Source organism: Carassius auratus, chromosome 46, assembly GCF_003368295.1.
Source record: "Carassius auratus strain Wakin chromosome 46, ASM336829v1, whole genome shotgun sequence".
Classification (NCBI taxonomy): domain Eukaryota; kingdom Metazoa; phylum Chordata; class Actinopteri; order Cypriniformes; family Cyprinidae; genus Carassius; species Carassius auratus.
Genome location: NC_039288.1, coordinates 17,849,222 through 17,861,782, shown reverse-complemented (window position 1 = coordinate 17,861,782; position 12,561 = coordinate 17,849,222). Strand labels below are relative to the sequence as shown.

At 35.0% G+C, this 12,561-nt stretch overlaps 2 protein-coding genes across 2 annotated transcripts in view; one reads left to right on the top strand and one right to left on the bottom strand.

Moving 5' to 3' along the window:
- Window positions 1–890: 890 nt before the first annotated feature.
- Window positions 891–2,976, bottom strand: LOC113064435 (DNL-type zinc finger protein). Its single transcript, XM_026235282.1, has 3 exons — window positions 2,564–2,976; window positions 2,326–2,465; window positions 891–1,124 (listed from the first exon to the last, which is right to left on the bottom strand). Exons 1-3 carry the CDS (start codon window positions 2,855–2,857, stop codon window positions 962–964), a joined length of 597 nt encoding a protein of 198 aa, XP_026091067.1. The 5' UTR covers window positions 2,858–2,976; the 3' UTR covers window positions 891–961.
- Window positions 2,977–4,072: 1,096 nt separating this feature from the next.
- The window catches only part of LOC113064431 (volume-regulated anion channel subunit LRRC8A-like), a 29,231-nt gene continuing 20,742 nt past the window's right edge, over window positions 4,073–12,561 (top strand). The window contains exon 1 of the mRNA XM_026235278.1: window positions 4,073–4,213. The gene's annotated coding sequence lies outside the window, so the exon portion shown is untranslated. The remainder of the gene's footprint in view (window positions 4,214–12,561) is intronic.

The window sequence follows — 12,561 nt, the reverse complement described above, 5'->3', positions numbered from 1 at the left end:
AAAGCAGCCGTGTCTAGGAACTGCAGACGATTGTGAGTGGTCCGTTCAGTGCAGCGCTGAGAAAAGTAACAGATGTCATGTGACCACTCTGTCTGTGCAACGCTTCTTTAGGGGTCTAGACAATAATTTACAATTGAGTAATGATATTGAGAAACTTTAATATGTGCCGAACTAAGAATAGATTGTACAGAACTGAAGAAGGGTTTTTTCTTATTTTAGCCTGACCACTAAGCCCCGCCCATCATCGGATCGCAGTTTCTGCTGATTGCCATTCTACCGTTTTTTTTCTATTTATATGGTGACGCTTGTGAACGTGACTGCGTCACAGCGCGCTACGCAAATTCCACGAAACTTGTCAAATCATGCTTCGAATAAAGAGGTTCTCACATATTTTGTAATTGCGTTTATTGCTGTGTTTTGGTTTGACTTTTCTAATTTGGTAAAAATGTATTTACTAAACGTCTGTTATTTGTTTCAAAGAGAGCATTTAATTTTACGTTTTTTATTATTTTATGAAAATAAATCTTTATTTTCCAGAAAGAGAAAGACGAATGTCCCTCTTCAGTATTCATTTTTAATTGTTTTTAAATTAATTTACAGTTTTTTAAGCAATAAACAAATTATTTTTCTTTCAATTAAAGGTAAATAAATAATCAATTATATTTTTAAATAATAAAATATAAAACTAAAACAAAGACATGAATATATATGTATGTAACTCGTGTAAAAAAGCTTAAAGGTGTTTCAAAAAAATATTCGTGTTTACCAGTCGAAGGTCGCTGATAAAGAGTGATGCAGTTAAAAATATCAAAGGTCATTAAAGTGAAAAATATTGCAGTGACCCCAAGGAGGAGCCAAACACTTAAAAACAACTCTCCAAAGTAATCAGATGGTTGTTTTTAATGCTTTATTAAAAATATAACAATAGTAAATGTCCAGTGATGCACTTGACAAATGTCAATCATGTTTTGTCTGAACCATCGCCCAGATGTGCTGGTTTCTGTTTATCTGGATTATTTCTTGATGCCTCCTTTATCGATTCCTCTGCAACAATTTCCAGGGCCTCGTTTCCTTGAACTCTTTGCACTGATTCTCCTTTAGCAGCCAGGATCTCCTCTATGTTCCTATGGCAAGACAGAACATACTGCAGTCAAATTCAGAGTAAATGTCAATACCACACACACAGACTCCTTCCTCTCCTCATCACTACATCTGATTTATTTATTTATTTACAACAAGCTAAAAACAGTAAACTTGTTAGTACTCGCAGTACTGTCAGTTCATCCAGAAACACGGAGTAATCCATTTGCACACTGAAATATTTTCTATGTACTTTGCTTTCCATTGCACTAGTGTAAATGATGTTCATATGTTCATAGTTTCTGCCTATAGTGTACGTTTCACTTTTACATAATTCATCTGTACAGTATGTTCATAGTACATCTACCTGTATATCATGCTGATAGTATTTAAAATCTGTAAATTATGTCCATAATACTGCTTTATCTGTATACATTGTAGACCTTGTATATTCTGTACTTACTGCTTATTGCACTTCTGGTTAGATGCTAACTGCATTTCGTTGCCTTGTACCTTACATGTGCAATGACAATAAAGTTGAATTTAATCTAATCTAATAATGCTTTAAAAGTTGGATTTTTTAAACTGGGGGCTTGCAGGGGGCTGCAATGGAGTGCTAGGGGGTCCATGGAAAAGTTTAGGAAAAATAAAAATAGATAAATAATTTAAATAAAATGTAAATAGATGAAAAGTATAAATTATATTTAAAAATATCATTATTAAAATTAATATACATTTTACAATTTGATGAAATAAGCATAAAAATGTGATAAAACTAACAAAATAAATTATTATTATTGTTTTTTTTTTAAGAAAATTTTATTTGAATCATTTTAATACAGGGGCTTTTAAACTGCAATCCAGTAGGGGTCTGTGGAAAATTTAAGAGAAAAACAATATAATAATAAAAAATAAGATTAAATAAAATGGATAAAAATAAATAGTAATTTAACATACAAATTAAAATAATTAAAATGCTTTAAAATAATAAAATGTCAAATTAGAATTAAATAAATCATACATCTAGCAGGGTATGGTACTATTGTGAGTTGAAAAACTAAAATATCTTCCAAAATATGTTTTTCACAATATAAACTGGGGCTTTCTACATAATAATATATGTATTATAATATAATGCTTTTTAATTTACCCTCACATCTAAAAATGTTGAATCCCCTGCATTTTTTTATTTATTATTGAAATAATATGCATGGATGAACTGTTCTTGCACGAGAACATACACACCTTTTCCCTTCCAGATCAGAGAACCACTTCAGATTATCAGCGATCACGTGGTGGTTTTTACATCCGGGACATGTTACAATGACAACACCCTTGTGATATGCCACCTTGGATATTGTCTTCATAGAGCGAGTGGAGCACACCTGGAGACAAAATATACAATTAAATATACTGACATTACCTAAGTAGTCAAACGGTCCCTAAATACGAAATTAACACTGACAGAAGGGTATAATCTTACTCTGCAGGTGTAAACCAGGTGATAGTGTGTTGACTGCAGCTGTCCGATGGCTTCAGAACTGCTTACAGAAGTGGAGAAAGTTCTGCAGAAACTCAATCCGCCTCGGTTGTGTGACACAGCACACCCCAGTAACGAATCAGTGATATATAAAGAGGTGTGTGCAGCTCTTTTATCTGCCTCCTCATGCTCGCTTCTAGTTGTACATGATGTTCTGGGAACCGAAAGACTTCCCGCGACACGTGATCTGGGTATTCTCGTTCTGAATAAAACGAAACACAATCGAGAGGTCATCATTGAAATGATGCCGAGGCAACTGTTCTTTATAAACACACGCAATATATCTACTGACGCTGAAATGTCAAGTTTGTCATATCCAGGTTGAATCACTCGTCACTAGCCGATGACGACATCGAAGTCCCGCCCATCTGGTGTCGTCGTCATCAGTTTGAGATGAAAGGCGCAAAAGTACAGTATGGTTTTCCCGCGTTAATTTTATTATGTTTTGGGTGATTACGAGTTGGAGATAAGTTACTTAAGAGATCCAAAAAAGGATTATTATAAAAATATTATTATTATTAAAATTAATTTAAAAAAAAGAAGGAAAATATTTTGTTGTAAGAGGCAAATCACAGGGTTTAGTCTCTATTTATTATATATATATATTTTTTTTAAATTTAGCTTGAACTTTGGTATCCAGTTATTTGATTATTTTTAATAATAATTATACAGGAAATGTATTATGTCATTGTAACTTTCCGTTATTCAACAGTTGTGGCTCTTCTTGACTTCCACGCGTCTGTCTTACGACAGTTCCTTCAGTTACAATCTTCGACCTTCATCGCAGAAGGATAGTCTGCACCGTTTTCTCCAGCTGCGTCACGGTCACGCCCGCTCGTGCTGTATCAGCGCAGCTCCGCTTAACTCGCCGCAGTACAAATCCTACTATGGCGAAGATCGGGCTCATGAATATTAAGTGACCCACGTAACCTAATTTAATATTCATGTTCACAGACTTCAAAAGAGAATGCCAATGTGCGTGCTGGATATTTATTTTGTTTAATGCTAGAAAAGTCACTATAGAAAGAGAAAATACTTTAAAGAGAGGTTAATAACATTTTATGCAGTTCATTAAAGAAGAGGACCATACAATAAAATTATAAAAATCGATTATAGTTTATAAAATATAATACAATTATATAATATATAAAATAAAGTAAAATATTTGTATTATATATTATAAAATAGCATTTTACAAAATAAATATTTTCTAAAAAAAATAAAAATAAAGAAAATATCACACACTAACAAAAAGCAGTTTTTTGGCGACACTATACTCTATTTCCATGCAAATGAAGCTCCGTTATATAGAGTGTGTTAAACAGGCATCCGACTAGGGCCCATAAAGTCTCTTTCAGCCAATCAGGTGCGTCTACTGCTCCAGTGTAAAGTTACGTCATTAATGTTAATGAGCCCACCCTTCGCCGTAGTAGAATTCGAAGCTCGACTGACGCCAGTTCCTGGGCGTGGTTTGTCCGCGTTCTTCAACTCTTTTCTAGAGCTGCGGGAGTGTGAGGCTGTTGCTGTGGATCGTGGACCGGAGGAAAGACATGTATCAGTTATGCACCACAGGTCCACTCTGTAACGAGGCTGGTGAGTTGAGCCGGATGTGTCTGTGTTTTTCAGGGCTTCAGGGCTTTGAGTGTGTTTAGGGTGTGTTCGACAACACAAGATGCTTTTAAGAGACAAAAGACCAGCTTTAATTTTCCACCCACGGAAACCCATTAGACTGTTGGCCTAGCAGTGAGTGTGAGATTGTGTGTGTGTGTGTGTGTGTGTGTGTGTGTGTGTGTGTGTGTGTGTGTGTGTGTGTGTGTGTGAGAGAGAGAGAGAGAGAGAGAGAGAGTGTGTTTGTTTGTGATTGTGTGAGTGTGTGAGAGAAAAACAGAGTAAAAAATTAAAAAACTAACTAAATTTCATTAAATCAAATTGAAAATGGCTAGAATAAGTAAAAAAAAAAGTGAGTAGAAAAATGCAATTAAGTAATATAATGGAAACTATTTTTTTCAGAATGTAGCACATATTTATAACAATAATTGTCACAGTATACATTTGGTGTTTATAAATAAATATATAGCTGCATTTAAAATTTCATGAGGATCCATTGCATGAGGGTGATGATATTTGAGAGTGTGTTGCACCTTCAATATTAAAAACACCCTGCATTAGACAGTGAGCTTGACATTAATCACACATCCAGTACAGAAATAAAAATAAAAAATGCAAGTGTTTTTCTCTACGTAATGTAGTAACGAAGTTATTTCGAGACACTCCCTGCTGAGCCTGTTGTGGCTTAGTGGTTAAAAATCTGTGCTTGTAACCTGTTGGTTTTTAGGTTTAAACCTCAGAAGTGTGAAGGGTGTACCGTCATTATGCAACTGAACACTTTACATAAATTTGGATCTGCTGTCACATGACTTCAAAACATAGCACATACTGCTTTTATGATGCCTTTCCTTCGCTTGCTCTCATTAAAATTTAGTGTGTTTTGTCTTAGAACAAGGTAATTGCTTTGGATGAGGGCTAAAGTTGGACCCTAAGGCAAGTTTTGAACAAGTGTGGGCCTGATGTTTTTCCTCCACACGTGTGTAGATGTCTTTGTTTAGCTGGAGCAGCAGCATGTGTTCCAGGAAGCATGCTTGATCTGAGCAGGACACACCCATAATTGACTTGCAGCAGTGTGGTGTGTAAAAGTGTAAAAGCTTGAGAGTCTCTGACCCCGTTAACTCACTAGATGCATCAGGAACAACAGAATGAATGCACAAACCATATACACGGTCATGTCTTTCTTGCATGGAAGAAATCCATAAAAGTAGTTCTTGTGCACTGTATTCCAAGACTTCTGAAGTCAAACGATAGCTCTTTTGTGAGAAACAGTTCATAGTTTATGTTAGAGATGTCTGTTTAATGAATGAATCATTCTTTTGAGTCAGATCTTTTCAGTGAATCGGTTCTCAAAATGATTCATTCACAAACTGGATTGGTCCAAAACAAATAACGAATAACACATTTTAAATGTAAAATATAGGAATAATTTGTAATATAAAAAATATATGCATTTTTGTTATGTGTAAAATTATAGACCAGTTTCAGTGTTTGCATACAGAGATTAAGTTTTTTTTTTTGTAGAAAATGACAGTTTTATCGTAGCAGTATATTCGAGCCATGGAATAAAAAAATAATAATTTTAAGTTTATGTATCAAAATTCCGACTTTTGTCTTGCAATTTCGAGACTATATTTCACAATTCTGGTAAGAAAAATCAACTTGTCATTCTTTCTTTTTAGTTTGTAATCCCAATTGACAAACTCGCAATTGTTGACTTGAATAAAGGAGATATAGGAGATAGTAGGATACTAGGAGATATAAACTTAAAAAGCCAGATATAAATAAATATATTTTAAAAAAAAAAGTCAGAATTGTGACATTAAATAGGTAAATGTTATGTGAAATGTTATAGTTTTTTATTCATGCATTTCAACCGTAGGGTTAATACAATATGTACCCAACACATAGACATATTGATTAAATCATATTTATTATTTAAAATAGGGTAATAATAGCAGGTTTCATCCATAGTCTGTCCATTTAAATGTCTGCATTCAAATGGTGTCTTTGAATTCAGTATTAAATAAAAATTAACTGCATTCCGATTCTGACATCCCAAGGCACAACAATATATTTTTTGTTCCTCTTATTCCATGGATTTTACCCGTTTCCCTCCACTCGTTCCCAGTGTTTTTCTGTCACCACTATGCTCGTGCAGCTGCAAGTGACATCTTCTCCAAATTGGTCTATGTCTGATTGGTGAATGAATCACCCTTATATTCGGATCAGTGAAGTCTCAGTGGAAATGTCTCAGTGTAATATTTTTCCCATTACTGGAAATGCATCTTTTGCTTAGTCAGTGCAAAGTATTCTCTGTGGTAATTGGTAACATTTTACAGACCTAACTTTCCTCTGCTAAAGGTGTGGTTTAATACTCAGATGTTCATGTTTAATTGCTGGCATTTAGGTAGTTTGATTTAGTGGTGAAAAATAGCCAGCGTTTATTTCCGTGTCATTATAAAACCATTTCCGTAGAGGAGACAGACATAGGAATTCAACTCACACATCATCATGGCCGATCTATTGCTCTCATGGTCCTGCCTAGGCAATTTGACACGTTAAAAGCTCACTTCTCTCTCTGTGTCTCAATGTTGTTCAGCTCTTTTGCTGACAGGACAGAGATGATGCACGATTGTGTGTGTTTGGGTTGCGACCATCTTTAAAACCAGCCATTGGCAGCAGATGGGGACAGCATGCCCTTGGGGAAACTAAACAGAGTGTGTTAAACAACAGACCCTTTGTGTGTGTTTGCGAGATGCACCTGTAGTTCATGGGACTCGGGACAAAATGTTTGGTTTTTTTCATGTGTGTTCACTCACAGGTTTTAAAACCATGCCAGTAAGATTAAACAGGTCAGATACAGTCATGAGATGTTGTCATAAATATGATGTTCTTTTTTCAGAAAAGGCATTAGAACAATGTTGTAGAGCTCTAGGTGGTGATGATCTGTATGGTGCCTTGCAGATTTTTGCTATATAGTGATCATGATGTTCTATTATAGACAGTTTTTGCTATATAGTGATCAAGATGTTCCATTATAGACAGTTTTTGCTATATAGTGATCAAGATGTTCTATTATAGACAGTTTTTGCTATATAGTGATCAAGGTGTTCCATTATAGACAGTTTTTGCTATATAGTGATCATGATGTTCTATTATAGACAGATTTGCTATATAGTGATCAAGATGTTCTATTATAGACAGTTTTTACTATATAGTGATCAAGGTGTTCTATTATAGACAGTTTTTGCTATATAGTGATCAAGGTGTTCTATCATAGACAGTTTTTGCTATATAGTGATCATGATGTTCTATTATAGACAGTTTTGCTATATAGTGATCAAGATGTTCTATTATAGACAGTTTTTGCTATATAGTGATCAAGATGTTCTATTATAGACAGTTTTTGCTATATAGTGATCATGATGTTCTATTATAGACAGTTTTTGCTATATAGTGATCATGATGTTCTATTATAGACAGTTTTTGCTATATAGTGATCATGATGTTCTATTATAGACAGTTTTTGCTATATAGTGATCATGATGTTCTATCATAGACAGTTTTTGCTATATAGTGATCAAGATGTTCTATTATAGACGTTTTTGCTATATAGTGATCATGATGTTCTATTATAGACAGTTTTTGCTATATAGTGATCATGATGTTCTATCATAGACAGTTTTTGCTATATAGTGATCATGATGTTCTATTATAGACAGTTTTTGCTATATAGTGATCATGATGTTCTATTATAGACAGTTTTTGCTATATAGTGATCATGATGTTCTATCATAGACAGTTTTTGCTATATAGTGATCAAGATGTTCTATTATAGACAGTTTTTGCTATGTAGTGATCAAGATGTTCTATTATAGACGTTTTTGCTATATAGTGATCGAGATGTTCTATTATAGACAGTTTTTGCTATATAGTGATCAAGATGTTCTATTATAGACAGTTTTTGGTGGTGATGATCTGTATGGTGTCTTGCAGATTTTTGCTATATAGTGATCAAGATGTTCTATTATAGACAGTTTTTGCTATATAGTGATCAAGATGTTCCATTATAGACAGTTTTTGCTATATAGTGATCAAGATGTTCCAATATAGACGTTTTTGCTATATAGTGATTAGGGGTGTAACGGTTCACAAAATTCACGGTTCGGTTCGATACGATACACTGATGTCACGGTTCGGTTCGGTTCGATACTTTTTAGATACAGCAAAATGTAAAAACATCTCAACTTTTCAGAATGCCGCAAGCGCACCGCGGGTCATGTGACAAGAACCAACCAATCAGCTTCATCCTTTCCCGTAACAACGTTGAGAGCTCAGCCAAGATGAAGGAACAGCTGATCATAGTTGTATATGGATTGCAATTTTGAAATAAATTCAGTAGCAGAGCTACTGCAAGCGATTTTTAGAGCTGCAAATCCATTTATCCTTCGCTGAAATTTCCGCGTCTCATGGAGAGAGCACGTCATTGTTGCTTAGCAAAGACAGACGCCTCATGAGCGCTTCTGCCCGAGCGCTTTGGAAAGGAGGAGAAAGACGCGCTTAGCGTTTTCCATGCATTTTTAGGCACGATATGTGAACGGCCCCTAAGGCGCTCGCTCACTCAGCACGCGCTGAAGGCTCGTTGCAAAATGTCTAATGTATTTAACAGACCAGAAATATAAGATCCTAAAATAACCAACAGGTCTGGTGTTTGGGTTGGATTCCCTGTAAGCTATAGTTTCTAAATGCTGCAGGGATAGTTTGCTGCGTGCATGTTTCTCCTTTTTTTCGTCTTTTCCCAGATAGTACTGACGCATATATCCCAGATATTCCCGCTGGTTTTTTTTTTTTTTTTTTTTTTGTAATCCCGCTGGTGTACCCTGTCATGTTGCAGATGCGACATACCGTTGTTTTTTTTATCCACCATTCTCTTGCCATCACCATTATAGCTTAAAGGGAATCCAAAGTGCACCCAAACACCAGACCTGTTGGTTATTGGAGGATCTTCTCATTTCTAGTCTGTTAAACGCATTGGCTATTTTGCAACGAGCCTTCAGCGCGTACTGAGTGAGCGAGCGCCTGCTGAGTAGCCTAACATAAACATATAAGATGGTGTTTTTTTCTTCTTCGGGAGTGTCAGGGGCGTTGCCTGTTACGTTGTTTGGGTTATTGGGCTACCTTGTTGAACGCATATCATTATATTTCTTTCTCTCTCTTTTTTTTTTTTTTTCAAATATAATTAATTACTCCAACAAACCGTTCGGTATACATAATGCGTACCGCGTACCGAACCGAAAGCATCGTACCGAACGGTTCAATACGAATACGCGTATCGTGACCAAAGTGTGGCAGTAATGAGCCACCGGAGGTTTTACTCAGCCAGTATAGCAGGTGAAGTAGCGAATAGCCAATAGCTGGCCTCGTTTTATGTCACGTGCTTCCCGAACAGCGTCTCTGCAGCATTCAGCGGGAAGTGGGAGTACTTTACTTTGAGCCTCAAAATGAAGAGTAACCTGTAAACTCTGCACTACTGAACTGTTTAAGGGGCCGTTCACATATCGTGTCTTTTGCGTGCTCAAGTTCGTTATTTCCTATGTAGGCGCGCAGTATGCACTCTCATAATGGAAGCGACGCGGTCGCGACACGCTCGCGGTGCGATGCGCCCGTTTTTCCAGGCGCGTCCACACCGCATCCATTTATCCTTTGCTGAAGTTTCCGGGTCTTCATGGAGAGGGCACGTCATGGAGAGAGCACGTCATGGTTGCTTAGCAAAGGCAGACGCCTCAGGGGCGCTTCTGCCCGAGCGCTTTGGAAAGAAGGAGAAAGCGGCGCGACTAGCGTTTTCCACGCGTTTTTAGGTGCGATATGTGAACGGCCCCTAAGAATTTTATTTGTGCAGATTCTCCAGTACAAGGTTGTTTGCAAATGTTTAGTCGTAAAAGCTGATAACATTGCTTTTTAACAGTTAACATTTAAAGCTTTACAAACATGTTATGTGATCAGTTTGTCGTTTACCAGTTCATAATTCAGACTTGCAGCCTAATTATGACTGAATGAGAGAGGTAAATGTTTGAGTATATTTAAAATGCTCTTCTTTTCTAAGTATTCACTGCTCTTTTTCACACAGCAGGTTTTTTGTGTGTGTTCCAACCTTCTGATGGATTTTACTTCCATTCAGGTTTCATGCCATTGGCACTTTTTTTCGAAGGATTGTTTACAATTTCACAACATAAGCTATAAAGCTTTTTCCCAGTAAATAATAAAATACAATGCACTGCAATTTTATTCTGTTTTATCCTTATACTTCGTGAAAATATGTTCTCAAAGATTCCTTAAGCTTTGTTTGGGATGTTAAACTGCTTTAGGAGCTCTAAGGACTGCCATGGTGAAAACAATTTTTGAAATCTCCTTGTGAACTTTGCTAGAGTATGGGTCAGTGTTTTGATTGCAGAAGAGTTCGACAAAGGATTACTAACATAATAAAACAACTCCAGGTATATTTTTGATAAGGATATGACAATGCAAAATGGTTAAAATCTCTTAAAAATCTATGCTGAATGATAAAGACCCTTTATTAATAATTTACTTGGGGAAAAAATGGAAAAAACTAAAATATAAGTACATAAACCGATTAATCGATTAATCGTAAAAATAATCAACAGATTAATCGATTATCAAAATAATCGTTAGTTGCAGCCCTAGTTCTATTATAGACAGTTTTTGCTATATAGCGATCATGATGTTCTATTATAGACAGATTTGCTATATAGTGATCATGATGTTCTATTATAGACAGTTTTTGCTATATAGTGATCAAGATGTTCTATTATAGACAGTTTTTGCTATATAGTGATCATGATGTTCTATTATAGACAGTTTTTGCTATATAGTGATCATGATGTTCTATTATAGACAGTTTTTGCTATATAGCGATCATGATGTTCTATTATAGACAGTTTTTGCTATATAGTGATCATGATGTTCTATTATAGACAGTTTTTGCTATATAGCGATCATGATGTTCTATTATAGACAGTTTTTGCTATATAGTGATCATGATGTTCTATTATAGACAGTTTTTGCTATATAGCGATCATGATGTTCTATTATAGACAGTTTTTTGCTATATAGTGATCATGATGTTCTATTATAGACAGTTTTTGCTATATAGCGATCATGATGTTCTATTATAGACAGTTTTTGCTATATAGCGATCAAGATGTTCTATTATAGACAGTTTTTGCTATATAGCGATCATGATGTTCTATTATAGACAGTTTTTGCTATATAGCGATCATGATGTTCTATTATAGACAGTTTTTGCTATATAGTGATCATGATGTTCTATTATAGACAGATTTGCTATATAGTGATCAAGATGTTCTATTATAGACAGTTTTTACTATATAGTGATCAAGGTGTTCTATTATAGACAGTTTTTGCTATATAGTGATCAAGGTGTTCTATCATAGACAGTTTTTGCTATATAGTGATCATGATGTTCTATTATAGACAGTTTTGCTATATAGTGATCAAGATGTTCTATTATAGACAGTTTTTGCTATATAGTGATCAAGATGTTCTATTATAGACAGTTTTTGCTATATAGTGATCATGATGTTCTATTATAGACAGTTTTTGCTATATAGTGATCATGATGTTCTATTATAGACAGTTTTTGCTATATAGTGATCATGATGTTCTATTATAGACAGTTTTTGCTATATAGTGATCATGATGTTCTATCATAGACAGTTTTTGCTATATAGTGATCAAGATGTTCTATTATAGACGTTTTTGCTATATAGTGATCATGATGTTCTATTATAGACAGTTTTTGCTATATAGTGATCATGATGTTCTATCATAGACAGTTTTTGCTATATAGTGATCATGATGTTCTATTATAGACAGTTTTTGCTATATAGTGATCATGATGTTCTATTATAGACAGTTTTTGCTATATAGTGATCATGATGTTCTATCATAGACAGTTTTTGCTATATAGTGATCAAGATGTTCTATTATAGACAGTTTTTGCTATGTAGTGATCAAGATGTTCTATTATAGACGTTTTTGCTATATAGTGATCGAGATGTTCTATTATAGACAGTTTTTGCTATATAGTGATCAAGATGTTCTATTATAGACAGTTTTTGGTGGTGATGATCTGTATGGTGTCTTGCAGATTTTTGCTATATAGTGATCAAGATGTTCTATTATAGACAGTTTTTGCTATATAGTGATCAAGATGTTCCATTATAGACAGTTTTTGCTATATAGTGATCAAGATGTTCCAATATAGACGTTTTTGCTATATAGTGATTAGGGGT

Coding starts and splice junctions, on each gene's coding strand:
- LOC113064435 (XM_026235282.1), bottom strand. CDS start 2,857: ATGATGACCTCTCGATTGTGTTTCGTTTTATTCAGAACGAGAATACCC. Junction 2,466..2,563: donor ACCTGGTTTACACCTGCAGA/GTAAGATTATAC, acceptor TTTTGTCTCCAG/GTGTGCTCCACTCGCTCTAT. Junction 1,125..2,325: donor TCTGATCTGGAAGGGAAAAG/GTGTGTATGTTC, acceptor GTCTTGCCATAG/GAACATAGAGGAGATCCTGG.